Source organism: Protopterus annectens, chromosome 2.part0, assembly GCF_019279795.1.
Source record: "Protopterus annectens isolate FY-2018-M chromosome 2.part0, PAN1.0, whole genome shotgun sequence".
Taxonomy (NCBI): Eukaryota; Metazoa; Chordata; order Ceratodontiformes; family Protopteridae; genus Protopterus; species Protopterus annectens.
This window is the reverse complement of record NC_056728.1, coordinates 258,232,106-258,255,993: the sequence shown is the minus strand read 5'-3', so window position 1 is coordinate 258,255,993 and position 23,888 is coordinate 258,232,106. Positions and strand designations below refer to the sequence as shown.

At 41.9% G+C, this 23,888-nt stretch overlaps 1 protein-coding gene across 1 annotated transcript in view; it reads left to right on the top strand.

Annotated features, from left to right (window-relative positions):
* The window catches only part of PTPN4 (protein tyrosine phosphatase non-receptor type 4), a 3,248,454-nt gene that overhangs the window by 1,150,121 nt on the left and 2,074,445 nt on the right, over positions 1 to 23,888 (top strand). The window contains exon 9 of the mRNA XM_044060734.1: positions 12,979 to 13,067. Within this exon, the coding sequence (XP_043916669.1) occupies positions 12,979 to 13,067 (89 nt within the window). The remainder of the gene's footprint in view (positions 1 to 12,978; positions 13,068 to 23,888) is intronic.

Here is a 23,888-nt window from a genome sequence, read left to right as displayed (position 1 = left end):
GTCGATATGGCGTCTTCTGGTCTCCCGACTTCGGCTCTTCCTAGTAAACGCAAAGACAAGGACCGTGACAGGCCTAGGGTTAAATCTACTGACAAAGCACCGGTGAAATTGGTCGTCAGCACAGCGGTAGTCAGTGAGGCTCTTTTGCAGCCCCTGCAGTCTGCAGATTTTCAGCCGTAAGCCTCTGGCGAGACCTTTACGGAGTCCTCCATGACGCAGGCTGCTATTTCATGTTCAGACTCTCCGCCTATCGCCGCCTCAGATGTTCCGGAGCTGCTTTGCAGGCACCAGCTTCTGACACCTCTTCTTTTTTACATAAGACCAGAACCAGACTGACTACCTTAGCTCAGACTTTTGCTGTTGCTAGGCCTCCCGAGTCCCTCCGGATTGCTAGTAAACCTTCCAGCCACAAATCTACTCACAAACCGGCGTCGGCCTCCCCTCCTGTACCTCAGTCCCAGGTGGTAAAGATGGCTGGTGATCTTCTTTCCTTGATTAGGGGCTCTCATCCCCCCCCCTTCCAAGAGGGCTAGGGAATTATCTCCTGATGTTTTGTCTGTCACAGATTTTGTGATTTCCAGTATGTCTGCTGGTGAAGAAGGAAATTCTCAACTTTTTTCTGCCTTTGAGGATTCTGATGCTGAGGACTCTATCCCTTCTGCCTCCCCTCCAGAAGATTTTTCCTTTGGGGATACTTTGAATACTCTTAGGGAGCATTCTAAATGGGAATGTCAGGATTTTCAACAGTCTGAGAAAATAATCGGGGAATTTTTCGATTTGCCACAGCATAAGCCTTTGGCTCTACCTCCAGTTTTGGAAGTTGTGGATGATGTTTTCATGGAAAATTCTTTAACTCCTAATACTGTTCTTCCTGCCCCCAGAAAACTGGATAGATATTACAGGGTTCCTGAATCTCATCAATTCCTTTTCAAAAACCCTACTGCTGATCCAGAAATTGTTACTCAAGGCCCCAAGGGTGTTAAGGCTACTGTTGCTAGAAACCCTGTGCCTTCTGGTAAGGAGTCTAGGGCCTTGGACAGGTGAAGTAAAAAAGTCCATACTTTTGCAACTCTTGCTATTAGATCCATGAATTGTCTTTCCCACATGCTTAAGTATCAGCAGCATACGTTGGAGGGTATTAAGGCTAAACTTGGAGATATTCCTTCCATGACGGAAAACAAAGCTTTACAAGACTTACTGAATTCTGCCACTTTAGTTAGTAAGCATTCACTTCATTGTGGTTTTGACACTTTGGAGGCTTCCTGCATAGCAGCAGCCACTGGTTCCATAATTAAAAGGCATGCTTGGCTCAGGGAGCAACCTCTTTCTGAACCAGTTAAGTCTAAATTGCTGGATGTTCCTTTGTATAGGGACTATCTTTTTGGCAATAAGGCTGAGGAGGTACTGAAAACGTTGGAGGATAAGGCAAAATCTGTGCAGGCTGTAAAAGATTTCAGGTTCAGCCTCCTCTGTTTAGTAGGCATTATCCTTCCAAGAATCGGTCTTTCCCTGATCCTGGCAAGCAGGGTTGCTCTAGGCCTAGGGGTTTCAAATCTTCCAGAGGGCAGGCTTGTGCCCCTCAAAGGGCTAAACAGTGGCATTCTTCTTCTGCTAAATCAGGGAGTTCTAAGCCAGCTTCCCAAAGCAAGCATTCCCAGTGACTCCGGCCTTCTTGTGCCTACCTCTGTGGACCCTGGGTTTCCATTGGGGGGGAAGGTTAGCCAGGTTCGCAGAGGTATGGTCTACCATCACAGATGACAAATGGGTGCTCAGTATAGTAAACCAAGGTTACAAGTTTTACTTTCACACCTTCCCACATACCCAAAACACTCAAGGCAGAGGTAGAAACTCAAATTTCTTCTCTACTGACTATGGGGGCCATACAGCCAGTTCCTGCAGATCAGGCAGGTCTAGGTTTTTATTCAAGTCTTTTTCTGGTACCCAAGAAAGGGAGCACCTGGCTCCATATTCTGGATCTGTCCATTCTAAACACTTTTCTGGTGATTCCCAAATTCAGAATGCTCACCCTTCAATAGTTACTACCAATGCTAGCCAAGGATTCATGGCTGGTAACTTTGGATCTTGAGGAGGCTTATCTGCACATCCCAATAAGGGAAAGCTGCAGGCAGTTCCTTCGCTTCAGGGCTGGGGAGCAACACTTCAATTTTCTGCATTGCCCTTTGGCTTATCTACTGCTCCCAGAGTTTTTACGCAGTGCCTGGCTCCAGCCATTGCTTTTTGCAGACAGAGAAACATTCATATTTACCCTTACCTGGACGACTGTCTCATTCAAGCAAACTCCCCAGAACAATTAGAGAAGGATTTGGATTTCGTGAAGAACACACATACTTTTTTGGGATACACACTCAAGAAAAAGAAGTCAAAGTCGGTTCTTTTAAGGGAGATTGTTTTCCTGGGAGCGAGTCTGAATACAGCCACCCAGATGGTATTCCTCCCTCAACAGAAGCAAGAAGATCTTTCTGCTTACTTCATGAACTTGGCAAGCATGACCCAGTTGTCTACAAGGCAATTCCTGCAAGCACTGGGGGGTTCATGGCTTCATGTATTTTGTTGATCCCATACGCAAGGCTGCATATGTGAAAACTTCAATGGTACCTCAAGAGCCTTTGGTGTCAACACACACAGGACTTAGACTTGATTCTTCCCCTGATTCCCTGTCTACAAATGGAGTTTCTCTGGTGGGCAACAGCCTGTTCTCAAAGCAAGGATCTGCCTTTCCGCCCACTGCCTGCCAGCCAGACACTCACCACAGACGCCTCAAATGTTGCATGGGGGTCTCATTGGTATATCATTTGAGCAGACATGATCTGGATCCTCATGAGTGGCAACTGAACAGGAACATTTTCCATCACATCACTCCTCATTGGGGCACCCCACAAGTGGATCTTTTCTCCTCTCACACCAATCATCTCCTTCCAACCTTCTGCACCAGGGAGTTTCACAACAAAGCTTGGAGGGTGGATGCGTTGTCCTTCCCATGGACACATCTCTGAGTTTATGCATTCCCTCCTCTGCCTCTTCTTCCCAGAGTGCTGCTAAAGATAAGGGACAAAAAGCCAAAGGCTATTCTGATTGCTCCAGATTGGCCCAGGCAGCATTGGTATCCCCTCCTTCGCAGTCCTTGGCATCTTCCCCTGGTACCAGATCTGTTGGTTCGGGGGGGGGGGGTGTTCCTTCATCCTTATCTTCAAACACTACATTTAACTACCTGGCTAATACCTTAAATCTTTCCCAACAGGTGGTTGAAGTTCTTCATGAGGCCAGCAGGCCTCGCACAAGAAAATCCTATGCAAATAAATGGAAGAGATTTTGCTCTTGGATGCTAGCTAAAGGAGAAGACTCTTCTCATCCTTGTCTTTCACTCATTCTTGACTACCTAGCAGGATTGCTTAATGGTGGATTTTTTTCTTCAATCAAAATTCACGCTTCAGCAATTTCGGCTCATTGTTCTTTTGAGCAACCCATTTTTTCTCACCCCTTGATGAAACAGTTCCGGGGAGCTAGTAATCTTAGACCTCCCAGAAGAGCTCCTACTCCTGCTTGGGATCTTAATTTTGTCCTGGAAAAACTTACCCTTTGAACCAGCTGCCTCTGCAGATTTGAAGTTTCTGTCCTGGAAGACTGCTTTTCTTTTAGCTATTACTTCAGCTAGAAGGGTATCAGATCTGCAAGCCTTAATGGCAGTAGAACCTTTCATTATTTTTCACTCAGATCAGGTTTCTCTGAGAACCAATCCCTCTTTTATGCCTAAGGTAGTTTCCAGTTTAACTCTTAACCAGTCTATTCACCTGCCTACATTTTTCAACAATCCCCAAAATAAAGGGGAAAGGATTCTGCACTCTTGATGTGCATAGACAGCTGAGATTTTACTTACAGGACTAAATCTTTTCGAAATTCTGAATAGTTATTGGTTAGTTTGCTCCTGGGGCTCAGGGTAAAGCTTTTTCAAAACAAACCATCTCCAAGTGGATTGCTCATTGTATTCACTTTTGTTACCTGCAGCATGGAAAGGTTCCCCCTCAGGGTATTAGGACCCATTCTACTAGAGCAGCCACTACCTCTGCAGCCTTTCTGAGAGGTGTGCCTGCTAAAGACATTCTAGAAGCAGCTACTTGGTCTTCTGTCCGTACTTTCACAAAGCATTACAATCATCCTTTGTTTTCTAAATCCAGGGCTGGTTTTGCCTCTGCAGTTTTGCAGGGCCTCCTTACCAACCCTTAATCTGTGATCCTTCCTCCCCCCTTTGTCTTCTTACTGGGCTTTGGGAATCAACCCATATGCGAGGACTGCAGCACTGTAACACGAAGAACATAGTACAGTTGTGTACACTTACCATAAATGTCGATGTTAGAGTGTATTCACTGCTGCAGTCCTGGTTTCCCACCCTCCATTCCCCTTTTTTCCTAAGGCACAAACTATGGATTTTTATTTTTGTGTGACGTGTCCAGGTTGCTACCATTACTGGATTAGCCTTCTTTTGGGGGCTCCTGACAGTTAAGGCAAGAAAAACTGAGGAAATGACATCGGCTGCCTCCCTTTATACCTGGCGTACTGACAGTTTTACAATGGGTGTCAGCCGACATCATATACCAAGGACTCTGGTATTCAGGTCGACTGAGGGCTACCGGGGAGCCTGCATAACCCACATGTGATGACTGCAACAGTGAATAGACTCGAACATCTACATTTATGGTAAGTGTACACAACTGTACTTTTTGTCAACAGCAGTAAACCTAAAAGCTACCCCTGTATATCTTATGAGTCCTCCCTGAAAGATCCCATATAAAGCCTAATAAAAGTCTAAGCTAATTGACTCCCCTGCGGATTCACTGGTCTCTGCTTTGGACAATGAAGTGAACGTTGCTTCGCCTGCGTCACTCCCATAGCCCCCATATTCAAAAAACTCTCCAGTTAAGCAAAGAGAAAAGGGGTGTCCCACTGACCTGATCCGCTTTCCCAGAGAAGCCTGCAACAGACATGCAGAATAAGACCTTACATGGCTGTTTGTCTACAGGAGTACCTGCTGCATACTCAAATTATGTGCAGTGCTTCAATTTTTCAGGTGTTTCTCAAGATTACCTTCCTGAAATTCATGTGGACAGTATGGTAATAGTCTGGTAAATCAACAAGCAAATGAGTACTTTATTCTGCTCTGCAGGTGAGAGCTGTGGGGAAGGGCCATTACCCATACGTTGTTCCTGGCATCTATCTATACATCGGAATCTTTCTGATGAGTGTATCCTGTACTTGGATAATAGCTAACAGGATATTTATACACTCCAGTCAGCCAGTCATAGAATTCTCCATGTTGCTCTTTGCTGCAGAATGCCAAAACTTTTCCTTTCCTCTGAGATGCTTAGTAACGAAATGGCCCCAGTGTGAGTTATATACCTTTTTGCCAGGTTCCTCATACTAAAGAGAATCCAGAAAGATCAGAGGCTGAAATCCAGCCCTGATCTTGGTGTCAGCACTTTATGAACTCCAGTATAGCTCCTCTGACACTGCACATGGTAGAGTGGGCTTTTCACGCTGCACAGCTACTAGAACGTCTTTGCCCACCCATCAGGATGCCTCCAATCTGGACATCAGTACCCCCAAAACTATCAGTTTGGCTTCCTGTCATTTAAACTTGGTTGACAACCTATATTTTTGTAACATTATGGATGTATTAACATCTATGCAAATGTCTTCTGCCAGAAGGACCTGCAAAAGTAAACAGAAGATTTCATAAGCTGGGCCTCTCTGAGAGGAATCTAGCCTAAGGCAGCTTCTCTGAATGAAATGCCACAATGTCTAGCTGAGGTTTCTTAACAAAACCTCAAGTATTCTACCACAAAAAGTGCACTTAGTAGCCATTTCAGGTTTTCATGTAGGCCAGCAGTCTACCTCCTTAGCAGCACTGAAGGGGATAGCAAAGCCTTCCTCTGAGACATTTTTAACTTAAGCCACCTGTTAGAAGCTCAGCACCTCATTGTATCTGTACTTCATCCTAGCAAAGTCATCTTTAAACCTGCTTTTAAGGTTACCTGTAAAGGACCACTATGGGCAAAGTCTAAAAAAAAAACAAAAATATGTTTTTTTAATCTTAAAATGAGCATCTACATAATCCAGATATGTCTGGATCACATTAATTTAACTAATTGTTACTAGACTTATCTTTTTCATAATCCTGAATGCCATCATTGGGCAGACATGCTAATATGATTTTGTTTACTTAGAATGCTATTTTTTGCCCACTTTGCACTTCGAGGGTGCAGTTAATGAGGTTGTAAAGCCCTACTCTTTGCTGTTTGATAAAAGTTCCATTCACTTAGGATGGAAGCAGTGAGAAGTGCTGTCAAGTTTGAGAATCCTTTGGGAAAAAAAATCAGTGGCTTTTTTGAGTTAACCCTTTAATTTGTGCTTCCTACAGTTGTTACACCATCTATGAAAAGTTATAGAAAAAGGACAAACAAAGAACTGGAAAAAAAACTCCTATACCGACAGCTAAGGAATGACGCAAATAAATCTGTTATACTAGACAAAAAAAAACTTCTACTACCATCTTCAACAAAAACATCACAACAAGCCTCTAATGTTTTGGGCAGGAATAAACAAACTTCTTCGCCCAGGACAGTCCTCCACTCCTACCCTGACAGCTTCCAACCATAAATCCTCAGAGGATATTGCAAATACCTTCAGTAGTTTCTTCACAGAGACTGTCCAATCCCTAGCTACCCAACTGGCACCCAGCTGCTCCAAACCAAATTCTGCCACAGCCAATACCCCACTATCCTTAGCTTTCTGCCTGTTTCTGCATTACTTATCAGATGTCTAATTAAAAAATTAAAGCCAACTACTCTAGCAGCTGATCTCCTCCTACCAGAGTATCTGCAAAAAGCAGTAGATGCCACAGCATGCCCCATCTCCATCATAATCAACAGAACCTTATCTGAAGCCACCATCCCCTCCATTTGGAAAATATTTCATGCAATACCACTCCATAAAGGAAGGCAGCTCCTTCGAACTGTCAAACTTTAGACCCACAGCTATTCTGTCACCATTAGCTAAAATTATGGAGAAGTGTGTCCATAAAGAACTTATGCATTATCTTACCCAGAATAAGCTGTTGGCCAACTCTCAGCACGGTTTTAGGCCACACCACAGTACCACCTCAGCCCACATATCCCTCTCTAGCACCATAAACCATAACCAAAATAATAGCAAGCTTTCCTCAGCCCTCTTTTTAGATCTCTCCAAGGCCTTCGATATGGTCAACCACCAAGTACTCATACACACTCTGAAGGCATTCTCAGTAAATAGCCGTGTGCTTCAGTGGTTTCAATCTTACCTGTGTGGTTGACAACAAGCCATCCTATAGCAGGACAAACTATTAACCTGTCTACTCGTCACCCTAGATGACCCCCAGGGTTCCATACTAGGACCCCTTCTTTTCTCTGTCTTTATTAATGACCTTCCCACTGTCATCCCAAATGCTACCTGTATCCAATATGCGCATGATTCCACTTTGATTTGTTCGGCCACCTCCCCGACAGATCTAATGACATTAACCCAGAATACTTTTACTATAGTTGAAAACTGTCTCCCTAACAGTCAGCTGATATTAAACCCTAACAAAATAAAGTTGCTTCTTTTCTCTCCCACTTCTAAGTCTTCCTCACTGCTCTTTACCATAAAATCTAATAATGGTACCATTATCACCCCAGATGTGCAAATGAAACTCTTAGGTGCCACAATAGACAACACCCTCAAATTTGGTATCCATGTCACTCAAACTATCAAAACCATCAACAAAAAACTTTTCTCCCTCTATAAGATCAAACCTTTCCTTACTCCATTTGCTAGGACTGCAGCTGCTCGTTCCCATCTACTCTCCCCTCTACTCACTAATTTGAACAAATCCGCTGTTAGCAAACTCTCCAGCTGTTATAACCATATTGCTAGATTTGCAACAGGCATGGCCTATAGGCCCACCACTGTCACAACCTAAATCTTCTGGGGTGGCTAGAATGGCCTAGCCTACTTCAGTACAACCAGCTTATAATTGCCCATAAAGTTCTCAACCAACCTGATCATACGCCTGCACTTAAAAATATCATCAACCCTTATAGCAACCTGAGGTCACTTCGCTCTTCTAATAAACTACTGGTTCAAACATCCAAATCAACAACTCTGTTGGGGACTGTCTGCTAACTCTGTTGGCAAAACTTGGAACTCTCTTCCTGCTGATCTTACTCTTGAACCCTCTCTTAATCAGTTCAAAAAAAGCCTCAACCTATACTTTAAAACTCACTGGCTATGTCCTTGTTCAAAACCCAACTAGGTCCTTCTCTATAGTCTGTAATCATGTTACATTGCCTAGTCAATTTGACAACACTGTTTTAAAAAAAATGTATGATTGTATTACCTGCTTGCTCAACTGGAGCCTGTAAACGCTGTGTAACTTGTAATCATTTTGTGATTTTTACTGTATGTTCTACCTTGGAGCTTTTCTCCCTGGGCCTCCGCTGAAAATGGACATGTATCCAGTCGGACTATCCCAGTTAACAAATGTAAAATAAAATAAATAAAAAGTGCCATTTTGTTGAGTTTCTCTTCTAGTTTCCCCTCCCCGAGTCAACCAGAGTGCTACTATAAAAGGTAGGTTTACAACCCCAGAAAAGAGAAAAGAATGCAGCTTTTTATGACAGCACCGAAATCTGAGAGTTAAGAATTTTGAGCCTGAATAGCTTTATAACCTTAATGGGTGTGAAACAAGGAACTAGTTACAGGTGTTCTGTTTTTTGTTTTCTTTTTCAAAATGCTTTCAGCTGTGATAGACATTGTGATGCAATTGCAAGGTAGACTAATTCCTACAGAAAGTATGTGATTTCATTCAGCTTCAGTTTGATGTGCATTGAAAAAGTAAACTGGGATAGAAATGGAGGAAGGGGAAATGTTACATGTAGAGTTTAGTTGTCCTTTAACTACCAACTCCTTTCGTCAAAGCGCTGCATCTCACTTTCCAAAAGAATGGAGTGGTGGTCATATTAAATCCATTATTCAAACCTAATGCCTCAATGGAAATCAATCTAAGGACACTTGGCTTAAGGTGAATGAGATACTTGTACCATACAGAACTGTAGAGAGAGAAAATAAGCAATATTGTGGGAACCAGATGGAGAAACTGAACAGCTTGAAAACTTCCTGGTGCCTAGTGGTCCTAATGCTAATGGCATTTGGTTTTATTACCTACAGTGCAAGTATTTATTAAAGATCTAGTGATCTGATACGTACATAACTTTTTTTTCCCATTAACTTCCAGCTATTAATTTTTTAACCCCCCCCCCTTATTTTAGCAACTCCCAGCTATTGATCGTGTAACAGTGATGAAATTATTACCCTTTGCTTTCACATAGTCTACCCCACACCCAAAAAAAAGCCAGTTTATTTGTGCACAATCTGATTGTAAGGAAATGAGATATTCCAGCAACAGTACCGTATTTCAAACTTGTCACTCTCAGGCAGGCAGAACTCCCTCCTCCTTACAAGCCATATCAGTGATTAACAGTGAATGTGCAATTGCCTTTTATTTTCACACACAATCTGCCTGTTTTCCTCCCCACATCGACAGCTACATTTTGTGTATACTCTGATATTTTATTGTGTTGAAAGTGAAAGAAATAATGACCACAGAAGTATAATTTAGCTTGCTGATGTCAATTTTATATACCTTTCCTCACCACAGCAAGCATGGTCAATGATCAGGTTATTGTCCATCACTTTCACCCACAGCCTGCTCCCAAAAAAGATAGATATTGTCTGTGTACACTTCTAACTTCTAATTGTTAACTGAGAAAAATACAGTGCCACTATAGTGAACGTTAGCTTATTGCACGTTCTCTCTTGCGCGTATACACACACACACACACACACACACACACACACACACACACACACACACACACACACACACACACACCTTGCCCTCATCAAACCCTAACACTGATTATGTAAATACCCTTTGTTGTCAAATACATACTGCTTCCAAAGGTAATCATTGGTGGTATTTTTTTTCTGTCCATCATCAGCCCCTTTTCCCGTTTTACATGGGTGGGTTGGGGTGTCACTTCCACAGTGACAATCATCTTGAGCCAAGATTTACACCGCTGGTTGGTTAGCCCTGCTGCTATAATTCATTCATACCACTCACTTGCGCACACTCTCTTTCCTCTATAGCTAGTTTAGTGTGTCCAATCCACTTACTGCATGTCTGTGGAATGTGGGAGGAAACTGGAGCACCTGGAGGAAATCCACATGACTACAGGGAGGACATGCAGACTCCGCACAGAAGACAAACCAGTCAAGAATCGAACCAGAGAACCTCTTGCTGTGAGGTGACAATGGTAACTGCTGCACCACCGCAGTACTGGCACACTAATTACAGAATTATTCCAAATGTAACATTACACCATTTTACCTCTGCATTGTTATCCTTCTCTAAAATATATAAACGACACATTCGCTGTACAAAATCTGTTATGCTGTCATAATTATTTTTTGCTTTTTCTTTATACATTGCATAATCCTTCATTTTACTGACTAAAAGTTTTGCTTAGCAATGTTATGAGAAATCTAATAACTGTAAATTCAAACTTTCTTTAAAATAGTATAAGTTTTGAGTGAAAAGGCTCCATGGAGCAGTTCACTTTCCTGTTAACTCAATAAATCCACCAGTAATACTTGCACCATAATGTTAATCACGCCGCTAGTTCTGGCTGTGTGCGCTTCCTTGTGTAAGCCAATAATGCTTCAAAGGCAGACTGGAGCACTTTTGTTTTACTGTAACTTAATCATAGTGCTGAATTTGCAGTATTTAGTGATGTGATTAAGTATGTTAAATGCGAGAAAATTACTTCAGCTGAACAGAAAATACAAAACGCTACTTTATTCTTCTTTCGGCTTTTGGTCGCCACAGCGGATCATCTGTCCACTCATGATTGGCAGTGAAGTTTTACAGTGTCGAGTTGCCAGCCTGGCTCCCAACCTTCCACAGAAGGCACACACATGCAGACACTCGCACCTTGGGCCAATTTAGTGTGTCCAATCAACATACTGCATGTCTTTGGTATGTGGGAGGAAACCGGAGCACCCGGAGGAAACCCACGCGACCACAGGGAGGACATGCAGACTCCACACAGAAGGCACCCCAGCCAAGAATCGAACCGGAGAACCTCTTACTGTGAGGCAGCAACGCTAACCGCTGCACCACCATGGCCGCCCAACAAAACGCTACTTTATTGCTCATCTGAAAAGATTTTCTCAAATTAAATTTTCCATCTGACTCGCAGTTCTAGGCAATTGTGATCCAGCCTGCCAGCAGTCAGGAATGTGACACTTAACTGACAGTAGGCATTAATAAGTTAACAAATAAAGTAAAAATAAAATGTTTGAAACCTGAGTGAGTTTGACACCAGCAGTTCTGGCTGTTGTCCATGGTGCAAAGATGACTTAATTAACCCCTTATTACAGGGGTAATTAGATATAAAAGTAGGAGCACAGACTGGCTTAGTTGGTAGGAGTAAATGAAGAAACCGAGACTACAGGGAACATATCTGTTCTTGCAGAAATTTTAAAGTGATTACTGTTGATATGCTGTTTGCCATTGCTTATTGCCTAATGATTCATACTAAGTGCTTACTTTGTGTGAAGTTCTGCCATGCTTGTACAGTAACTTGTATGCAGTTTCCCAGGTTAAGAAACGTTATCCAGAATGATTGAGAGAGTCACTCTTACCACACTGCCTTACAAAGGCTACTAGTGTAAATTCAGAGTGGGAGGGAGGAAATCAAATAGTAGCTGACCTCAGAATTACAAATTATAATTATAGAAATAATGTCAAAGGGAGTGGCAAATCATACATGTAGATTCATAGTAGTAGCACTTTTGTGCCAGTCTGACAACCGGGTGCTATGGCAGTGTCATCCACTGAATGGTACTTTAAACTTTGCAGTTGAACATCTAGATTTATTTTTTTGTTTCTGCATATTTTGAGGGTAACATTCTGCAGTTTCAGCATCAGATTAGGCACATTTAAATAGAAATGAGCACTTTTTTAAAATCTGTTTTCTCCCCTTCATCGTACCTACCAGCCATCAGCTCCTTCCCCTCCCTTCACACTGTCACTCATTCATCCATTGCCAACTCCTTGAACCTTTCCCCCTTCTACTGAGAGTATGCCTTGGTGAGCTTTACTGAGCATGGCCCAATGCTGAGCAGGCTAAAGAACAGCCATACAACCATAGGAAGAGTATTCATGTATAGCTTAATTCCCCGAGTTGGCAATAGCCACGGATGCCTTGCAGAACTGGCTCAGAATCCACGTGCATCCGCGCACACACCTGAGCCTGTTATAACTTGTGCTTCTTGGTGTGCAAGTCTCTAACCTGGCTCCGTAAACTGCTAGTGAAATTACAGCTAATGGCAGCCAAGCTGTTCTAGATGTCTGTCCACCAGTGAGCCAATTGCCTCCCTTCCTCGAGGAATAGAGAGCAGTCATCAGCCTGTCACTCCCATCTTCTCAAGTCTACTCCATCACCTCAGTTGCAAATTGATCAATCCTAGATGTTCTGGGTGACACTCAAGGTGTTATCTCTATGCAGCTAGACCTTTGCATAGTGTCTTATATTCTACACATTTGCTAATTTTGCTTCACTATTACACAGCTGTGGTACCACATGGTAAGTACTTTTGTTGTAAATCTTCAGTTTGATTTTATTATATTTTTGTATGCTGATACATTGTCATTTTGAAAATGTTTCAGTAAAGTATTAGGCCTTCGCAATTTATGCATTAAGATTTGACCCTATTCCATTGCTGTTGTAGAAGCAAAATAAAAGATTTACAATTATATTTGAACATGAACTTCCAGAACTCTATAGATGCCTGTAATGATTTGTACTTAATTTATCTTTCTAGGATCAGAGTAACACTGAAATCATGATTGGTGTGATGTCAGGAGGTATTTTAATTTACAAAAACAGGGTACGAATAAACTACTTTTCTTGGTAAGCAGATCTTTATCTAGTGACCTTATTTAGCTTTGTGTGTGTTTTTTTTATTACTGATATTGTAGGATACAAAGATTGAAAAGCTCAGTAAGGTTATGGGCAGAATTAAATTGCAGTTTTAGTTTTCTGTTTTAAAGACCAATTTTTTAGACCTTTATGACTTGAAGTACAAGTGATGCTGATAGAGGATTGATCACTTTGTAAAATGCCTGTTTTTATTCAGCTTTAATCTATTTAAAGTTTTGCTGTCACTTATGTGCATAGTACAGTGTCTCTGTTTATATCGTGTACGGTTTAAGACCACATAAGCATGCTGCCTTTGATCCGCTTACAGGAAGATTATGTATGTAGTGTGCTTGAGCATGACTGGCATGTTTATATATAAATATTTTAGATAATGGTCTCCTGTTTGCATTGCATCTGTGTTCACTGTGTGGACTCTGTAGGTGCTACATTTAAAGTAAATTGTGCGTCACTTCATCTGTTATGAAGTGTTTCATAATTTTATATATTTTCTGTTTTAATGTTACGCCATTGCATTTCAGTCTTACTCCTTTTTTAAATTCTCTCCATTAAAAGAGTTATGACCTGGGCTAGGGAGAATGCTTTAAATGGATCCTTAACATGTACACATAGATCATCGTTACAGGATTCATTTACATCTACTGAAAATGTCTGCTGAAGTTGGACATCAGTTCTTATCCAGACTTTTCAGCAGTCCACACTGAAGTCTCAACATTTGATCATCAGAGTGTTGCTTCATTCAGATAAAACATTGTGGTTAGAAGAGTTAAGAATCTTTTAGTATTTCTAGAAAATAAAATACAGGATATTTTCTCTGATACTGCTCATCTGTCATATTTAGTGACTAAATCTATAAAGAAAACTTGAATTAAACAGAAACACAGGAATTCTGCAGAAACCATCAGGTTAAGAGGACTAAGATCGCAATGTTCTGAATCTGTTGAGAAAGTATCGGGCATTTCTGAGTTTATTGTTGTAGGCAGTATAGTATCATTAATATTTTCCAGATACAGGAGTTTCCCACTTTTCCACTGTGGACATTATTTTAAGGGAAGGTGTGTAACAGGAGATAGTCTCCTACTGTCTTAAGTGACAAGAAAAGCTCTAAACAGATTCAGGTAAATATTCATAAGGTTAAAAAAAAGAAAATCCCAAAGGAAGAGAAAAAAAAGGGAAAATCTCACTCTCGTGACATAAGATATCTGGAACAGGTATTGGCAGACCATAGATTTTGTTCCTGAAGACTGCCTTTGTTTCTCCCTCTCCTTTTCATGCTTTAATCTTGGATGAGATGTTAAACTAAGGCCCCATCTGCCTGAGTTGGTGGTAGCTCAGGTATATGTAAAATATCCCATTATGTCTGTTGAAAAGACTAAGGGAAGTTCCTTGATACCCTGCCAAATTTCCCCTAGTAGTATAAATACTACCTTGGGTATCCCTTGAAAAGAGTTTACAAGCCTAGTGGGCCTAACCCAGTCAAAAAAGAATAAGTAAGTCTTGTTTATCACCTTTTATTGATTCCTCTCATGATATCGTCCATGAAGTAGAACAGGAACAAGACCCCATGCCAGCTGCTGTTTGCAGCCCTTATCGAGTGCTTTGAGCAGCATTGTCACCTGTATAAAAGTCTGATGGTTCATTTAGCTTCATAAGGGATTAGGCAGCATTGAATACTGTGATCACTGCCATCTGACAGTGAAACTGATGCTCTTGATCGGTTTGAAAATGAGTACTTTAGCTACACTTGGCATCAGGGACTTAAATTGTCAGACTTGTATTGCACAGTTTGACATTTTACAGCAATTAACTAAGTGTATATCTGTGTTTTTTAGCTAGATGCAATGATGTTATATCTTGAATGTCTTTATGTAAGTAAAAAGTTAATTTAGATTGTTGGTTACCTGAGCTGTGCTGTCAGTTATTCTGTTTTGTAATTACTGTTGACTTGTTTCTTATGTTATTTTTTGAGCTTTTTCCTAGGGCCTACATTAAAATGGGGCTTTGTATGTCTGCAGTATCTATATAAATAGCAAAAATAGTAAACAAGTGTGCTAGCTACCCAAGCTTTGCTGCCACCTATTCATTGTTTTTAAACAAGCATTTAACTTTAATCCCTGGGTCTTTTATGGTCCATTCAGACTTTCCCAGTAAAGAAATGCAAATAAGTATTGATGATTTTACTGAGAATTGCAGATGCCCCCACTGGGGAGAATATTTCTGAACTGTCCAAAACTGCTGCTTTTAACTCTTGGTAAGAGGAGTGAGTGGTTAAGATTGCTAGGTGTTGTCAAATCCAGGATTCTAATTTACCCTTGGATATTAGCTTTGTGTTTAAGAGACCGTCTCAGAAAGAAGAAAATGGGAAAAATATGCAAGCATTTAAAGGCTTCACCCCACCAGCCTGAAATATAGGCCACTCTACAGCAGATGAACAGCAGCAAGCTGAAAACCAGCAGTAGCATCAGGGAAAGCAGACATAGAATGAGGCCTATCTCTTGGCCCTCCTCCCTGCGTTTTGGGTGGGTATCCCAGTGGACCACCTTATCGACTTGACCACTAGAAGGGCATGGCAGGAGACCAACAGCTATGAATCAATACCGTGAAAGCCTGACAAAATTCTTAGACCTCCCAAAGACCGACAGTTTTGGTCCTCTGTTGGATTCTGTTATTGTGGAAGCTGCTACAAAGCAAAAGCTGTTAAGTGACACAGCTACTGTTTATCCACCTAAGGAGGAGTATAGGGCCATGGATAAGTTATGAAGCAGGAGTATGCTTCAAATGCCTTCACTGTTAGGGCCATGAGATACACAATCCAGATGAATGGTTTCCAAAGACATCTAGCTGAACAAGTAATGTGAAGTTGTTCTGTCTCGCCGTTCATCCTTACAGATGGGTTCGGAGCCGATCCACTGCTCCGAGTCAGCCTACTACAAAGCTCGAGGTCTTCAGACAGCTCGAGGTCAAGTCCCTAGTCCATGATGCACTTAGAGTTACCCCAGATCTAGTTTGCCACTGCAATAGATCGGAGGTTCCCCACATAGCACGGGCCAGTACAATTTTCTTTTCCAAAAATTATCTAGCTAACATTATTTCCTCTACTTTTAGAGTTAGTCTTTAGTACCTTTAGCTTTTACAGCTTTATAGTGTACATTCCCTTTCCCTTTGGTGTACTTTTTCATCGTTAGATATAGCTCTCTCTGGCCTTCATTTTTTCTATAGGCCTGTTATATTTAGAGTAGTTTAAATAAGTAGTTTGTGTGCTTTTGAATGGTGACTGTTTAGTCACAGTATTTTGATATATATATTTAGCTTTTTTAGAGTGGTTTAAATAAATTGTGATTGTGTGTTTTAATAGTGACAGTTTAGTCACAACATGTTTAGCCCATAGTTTTTTTTTGGGGGGGGCTTACTTAACTAGTTTTGGGTGTGTCTAGTCTTTGTTTATACTACAGTATTTTTTTTTCTAGATACTGTATAGTTCATTATGGCTGACCAGGAATAGGGATAAGCCTCCTAAGGCTTTAAAAAATGTCCAAAATGTGGACAGAAAATGTCTGTTACTGATAGCCATGTCAATTGTGTGTATTGTCTTGGAGCCTTGCACCTACAGGAAAGCTGCTCCATTTGTCATTCTTTTTCTTCCAGGGTTCTTCAGGTGAGACGGAGAAAGCTAATAGATAGAGGAATTCTCAAACCGTCCATTCGGGAAGCTTTGAGTGACCAGGACAGGTCTAGAAAATCTTCAAAGTCTTCTATGGCTTCTTCTACTTTGGAAGTAAAAAAAAACAAAAAAAAAAACATTGACGTCTGCTCCACAGCCCTCGGAGTCGAGTGTGTTGTCTTTTTGGAGCCAGTCCCCAGTCCTGGAACCAGTATCAGAGGTACTAAATTCGCCAGTTCTTCAATCAGTCCTCGATCAGCCTTTCCAATTTGGATGTGGATCATGTGGTGCAGAAGTTGCTACAGGCACTGGCATTTGCAAAATTTTTATCTGCTCCTACCCAAGCGGTTTCGGAAACAAAAACTGTATTGGCATCAACTTCATTTCCTCCTCCGAGCCCTACTGGTCCTTCGGAGCCAGAGGAGTCTGACCTGATGGTTGTTGAGCCTTCGGAACCGACTCCTGTTCCAGTGCCATCAGCTCTGTTTACTCTGACGTCCTCAGGTGCTGATCGAGGAGTCTAGGAACCGACACTCTCCGGTTGGGTCCGGGGAGGATAGTCGGACTGACTTGTCTGTTCCTACTTTGCCTCTCAGGGCTTTGGTTCGGATGAGCTCAGCTCCTACCTCTGGTTCACAGCCCACTGTCCTAGTGCCAAAGGGATCGATGGTTTCCTTGGATCCAGTGGTCCCTTCATATCGGAGCAGAGGTGCCTTTGAGGCCATGAGGAGTGTGATGTCTCCAAAAACATCTACAACTTCAGGTCCAACTACTTCCTCCCCAAACGCGCCTGTGTCCACTTCTGCCTCACAGATCCTGCCGAAGTATAGAGACCCTGAGCCTCAGGCAGCCCCACTGGGTGGCCCCTGCTCTTCCGAGACCTCACCAGAAGTCCCCACTGATGAGGTTTCCAGGAAGAGAATTTGTAAGAGGAAGCATCTAGACTCCCTACAGGAGTCTCTCATGTCAGACACCGACTTAGATGAATCAGAAGGGTCCCCCTCTGAAGATATCTCATTTGCTGAGATATTAGAAATCCTTCGGCAGAGGGGTGGCTTGAAATCCACCAACCCTACTAAAGATGAGTCTGTTCTCCTGAAGGCTTTCAGGTCTCAACCTTCCACATCTTGGGTGTGTCTGCCCTTTGATGAGCTCATGGAGCTGGTCTCACGAAGGGTGTGGGAGTCTCCGGACACCATGGAGCCTGTCCCTAGGAGGTCCAATCAATTTAGGTTGTCCTTTTGTACTACCCTTACCAGCGGCCACAGTGACCATGGATGCTTCCCTGATTGGGGGGGCGGGGGCATTTTCAGGGAAGAACAGCCTAAGGCACATGGACCAAACAGGGGAGACATCTGCATATCAATGTCCTGGAGATGAGAACAGTACTTTTGGTATGGCAGTACTTCCAGGACTCTCTTCCTCTGGGAACTATTGCAATTCAGATGGGCAACATGTCAGTGGTCTGGTACTTGAACAAACAAGGAGGAGCCAAGTCCTATCCCCTTTTTCGCAAGGCCCTAAGAGTATGGCAGTGGGCTACATCCACACAGTGCTTTCTGTTAGCAATGCACATCCCAGGGAAATCCAACGTGATAGCAGACCAACTGAGCAGGGCAGTTTTGTTGCCTCACGGGTGGTCCCTCAAAAAAAAGATATCTGAGAGAATTTTCTTCAGGTGGGGCCAGCCTTGCTGCGACCTTTATGCCAACCACATGAACACAAAAAGAAGCTACTTTGCCCTGATTCCCCCTCCGGGAGAAGCCCCAAGGGACGCTCTTGTACATGATTGGCCTCCGGGTCTCCTCTGTGCATTCCCACCAATTCCCTTGATACCCAAAGTATTGCAAAAAGCAAAAGCCCTGGGAAGACCATCATTCTAATAGCCCCTCATTGGCCTCATCAGATTTGGTCCCCCTTCCTTCAACTTCATCAGTTGGAAGACCCTTGGATTCTGGACCCAATTCCAGATCTTTTGATGCATTCGTTGGGGGCTCTTCATCCCTCTCTTCAGTCCCTGAAATTGACAGCATGGCTGCTCCAATTCCCAGCATAGCCAGGTTCCATAACCTCTCAAATGAAATGCAGCAGATATTGATATATTCTCTTAAGTCCTCTACTAGGAAGCTATATCGTAGCAAATGGAGAAGATTTTCTATATGGGATTCTCAAAATAACATTGATCCCTACCAAGCCCCTATTGCCTCCATATTAGAGTTCTTGACTATGCTTTTTGATAAAGAGCTGCAGCAGCAACAGTTCGGGTTCAACTTGCTGCTGTCTCCAATTTTCACCTTGGCTTTGAAGGATTGAACATAATGTCACACAAACTATCCAAAGCCTTTCTCAAAGGGATCTTTCATCTCATACCACCTGTGAAATCCCCTTGTACTCCATGGAATCTAAATTTTATGCTTTCATGGATTATTCTCCCACCTTTCGAACCAGCTTCATCATGTGATTTGAAATATTTGTCATGGAAGACTATCTTTTTAGTAGCCATCACTTCTGCCCGTAGAGTGTCAGAGCTTCAGGTCTCGTCCATAAAGCCTCCTTATTTGATTTTCTATGCTGACCGAGGGTCCCTGGGAACAAATCCTTCATTTTTACCCAAAGTTTGTACTGAAACTAACTTTAACCAAGTCATAGATTTGCCAGTATTCTTTCCCAAACACACCAACAACTTAGAGTATGTGCTGCACAAGCCTGATGTTCATAGGCAGCTCAGATTGTACCTCGATAGAACAAGTGACTTTAGAAAATCAGAACAGTTTTTTTTGCTTCCTTTTCAGATTCCAGAAATGGTATGCCAGTGGCAAAAACAACACTGTCTAAATGGTTATCTGATTGTATCACATTTACTTATTCAGCTGCTAATCTACCTTTACAACACAAGATTAAAGCTCATTCTACCAGAGCAGTGTCCACATATTCTGCCTTTTCTGTTAGGCTTCCTTTAGACATTTGTGCAGCAGCTACTTGGTCAAAACCTCATACCTTTATCACTCATTACAAAGTTGACAAGGCCTCCAGGGACAGGGCCTCCTTTGGGTCTACTGTCGTGAAAGACATATTCCCATGAGCCACCTGAGAAAGATGGTGCTTGGGACGCTACCCATCTTTAAGAATGAACGGCGAGATAGAACAACTTTGCATAAAGAAGTTATGTACTCACTATAACGTTCCATGTGAGTTGTTCATCTTGCCTTCATTCTTACTTCCCACCCTCCTTCCCCCTCCAGGGTTTTTTGAGGACCGAGATACTTTTTTTTTTCCTGGTTGCTCAATCTTTCTGTGGGTTTCTCCTAATGACTCATGGTATTATATGCAGCAAACAAGATCTGAGGTAACTCTAGATGCATCATGGTATAGGGACTTGGCTGTCCCTGTCTCAAGACCTCAAGCTTTGTAGTAGGCCAACTCGGAGCCGAGGATTGGCTCCGAACCCATCTGTAAGAATGAAGGTGAGATGAACAACTCGCATGGAAGTTATGGTGAGTACATAACTTCTTTTTTAACCTCCCTGCAGAAACCACCTACTTCAGACTCTAGGAAATGAATACCACCTTGGGCGCAATATTTAATATTACTAAAACGTTTGTGTGACTCGTGCATAATGCTGCTGATGGAGCAGCACATGTGACAGGTGCTGGCATTACGATGAGACCTCATACCCGACTTCATCTTGGCAACTTTGTGGACAACTTTAAAGTGTCCTTTGCAAATGACACTTATGACAGGTAATGCTTGTTTGGTCTTTATATTCTAGAAGATGCAGAAGTGTGAGCACTATGTGAAAATTCTTTCTGCTGTTGGGGGTCAGGTTTGAGGCCTTTCATTACTCATAGTGTAGGACTCAGAAGAGATACAAATTCCTTATCGTTTAGAAAAACCTAGTATCAACCCTTTGACTACATGGCAGAAGTGGCCCCTTTAATGCTTGCAACTACAGAGGTCAGGGTCGTCCGGAAAAACAAGGATACTGTGGGTCTTCCTGTGACAAGCAGCTTAATGGTCCCTGACTCACTGCTCACTTTGGAGACGGTCAGAGGGCGTTTATCCATCTACTCTCTTGTGTGTGCTGTGGGTCTCACAGGAAGTTTGGATAAGAAGGATAATACCCAGAAGCTATACAAATCCTTTCCCATTTATCACTTTAAACAAGATGCCCACTTCTAGACATGCCACCTTGTCAATCAAATGTGGCCAAGAGAGAGATTGTCTCCTATTAAAAAAAAAAAAAAAAGCCATCCAAGAGGACCCTCTAGATCAGACAGGGTCAGACTGTTAATCAAGATTGTTTTTGGTTCTGAGAAAAGAACAAGAACTTCTGGCCAGTCTAAACACTTAAGTAAAGAATTCCTGTTTCAGAATGGTCATGATGCAAGCAGTATTGCATTCTTCAGGCATATGATTGCATGTACTCTATATATCTTCAAGACACTCACCTTCAGATCAAGATAGCCAAACCTCCAGGAGATTTGTACCCTTCCACCTGAGAGCTAGTCAATTGCAATTCAGAACCATGTCTCAGGTGGCAGTGGTCACAACTAATTTCTGACTGAGGGATTTGAGTGTTTCCACATTTAGACAACTGGCTGCAACAAAATCCTGTGCAACTATTGTAATATGCTAATGTGAAATCATTTGAGCTGGACCATTAATAATGATTTTATTTATTTATTTATTTTTTATTTTACATTTGTTTACCGGGCTAGTCTAACTGGATATATGTCCATTTTCAGTAGAGGCCCGGGGAGATAAGCTCCAAAACAGTTAAAAGAAAATCACATCAAAGTAATACATGCTTAAAAAGCAGAGAAAATAAAATCACATAAAAGTAATACATGCTTGAAAAGCAGATACATGTATAGTAAAAGAGAAAAAGAGATAAAGATAATATCTGTTTACATATTATTGAAGTATATAATTGCAGTACATTTGACATTGATTAGTACAAGTACAGTTAAAAGTAGACATTCAAATAGAATAAAAGCAAAATGTACATGTAATACATCTAGTAGTAAAGTGATTTTTTTTTTTCACAAGTAATTAATACTATGATGGAGAAATAGATAGTTAGATGTTAGGATGAAGTATATGCAGGGTTCTAAAGGTAAAGTTTGAGTCATATATGTGGCCTTTAACCCCAGGACTCGAAGAACTAAGGTGGCTGGGAGTTGATCAATTTGGAGGAGATTCTTGACCAAATTTCTTAAATTTTGGACCTTGTCTAAAAGCAGAATTATAGTGCAGGTTGTTGTGTCCAAGTGACAGGTGATGAATTGATTTGCCTACGTTGGTTATAGAATTAATTTTTCATAGTTTTTAGATAATCCCCAAAGACAGACTGAGCTGAAGCAAGAACTCCCTGGTGATGATTAATGATTGTTTTGTTGAAGCAGCAATAAACTGAGGTATTATCTTCACAGAACTAAACCATTTAGTAAAAGCTCTGCTTTTTGTGTCCTTTTGCAGCTAAAAAAAAAACTGGTACTAAAGTTTCCAAAGTTACTTTGCTGGGCTGGTTTTCTTGAATGTATTTCATTCATGTGTTCTGCAGTTAACCATCCATTGCCATGCAGAACCATGTCTCATTCTAGAAAGAATCCCTCAGTTGATGTATGTGCTGCAGCAGCTTGTTCCAATTTGCACACCTTTTCTAAGCATTGCAAATTGGACATTATCCCTTACATTATGGCTTCATTTGAAGCCCCTGTCCACAAAGGTCTCCTGTCATGATACCACTCAGATGTTCTTGTAGGTGGGAATTCTGACACACCACTCAGATTGGACTCCTGTCTGACTGCGACATATTAGAGTGTTTTGATACCTACACAACTGACTTCCTTGCTGCTTTAAAAGAATCTTGTGTGGTCATTTATAGTATTCTCATGTTAAACCAAGTTCTCTGATGTAAAACATTAAATCTTTGTTAAATTCAGTTGTGGTGGTGGCTGACTTGCTCATTAATTCTCTCCAGAAAAGCATTTGTTTTGCAACCCGACTCCTGCAAGAATGGTAGCCATGGAATGACTCCACTTTGGGCTGGGGGGTTCATTGTTGTGGAAGGATAATCCAAGGTATGTGGAATCAACAAGAGACCAACTTTCATATAAGGACAGTCTTCTCAGCATTTCAGGAATTACAAGATGTCCTACCTCCAGGGCTAATTTCTTTCCAAACCGACATTGTGAAAGTGGTTTGGTACATAAACAGGGTGGAACCATTTCCTACCTCCTTATGCAGTGTAGCTATGGGAGTGTGGTAATGGGAAGTTGCTTTGTACTGCTTCCTGATAGCAATGCACATTTTTGGGGAAACCAACTATCTTGCTGGCAGACTTAGCAGGTATATCCTGACTCCTCAGGAGAGCTCTGGCAATCTGACATTAGCACAACAGGTGTTCATCTCACCTGAACAATTCTTGCTGTGACTTGTTTTCCTCCCAACCTATCATCAAGTGCAGCAATTTATTTCCCGTGATCTCACCGAAGGAGAAGTTCCCTAGTGGTGCTCTTGTTGGGCAGTGGTCTTCTAGGCTCCTTTAAGCATTTCATCCCCTGCCTGTGATACCCACATTTGTACAGAAACTGAAGCTGTGCAAAGCCACAATAATCCTCATGACTCCTTATTGTCCTAGGTAAATTTGATTTTACCTGCTAGAACCTCACTTCATGAGGCCTTCTTGGCTCCTGGATTCCAAGAAGGACCCACTATGTCACCCATCTGGGTTGCCGTACCCATATCTGTGCAGTCTGACGTTAACCATTTAGTTTCTCTAATTTCCATGATGGCCAGTGACCCATACTTCCTAGTGAAATTATTCATAGCCTATATGCATTCCAGAATCCACATGTAAGGTTTATTGAAGCAAATAGAAACTTTTTGTGTTTTGGACAATTGTACAGGGCATTGACTCTGCTAATGCTTCCTTGCCAGAAAATCTGACTTGGGCAGTAGTTATTCCACCATTAAGGTACAACTGGCTGCAGTCTATAGCTTTTATGCTGGATTTGACTTCCATTCCTTAGCTTCTCATAGGATTTGTAAACCCTTTCTTAAAGGAACACTTCTTCGGTCAGAGAACCAGTGCCTCTGTGGGGCCTTCATTTTTTACTTGAGGCCCTAGT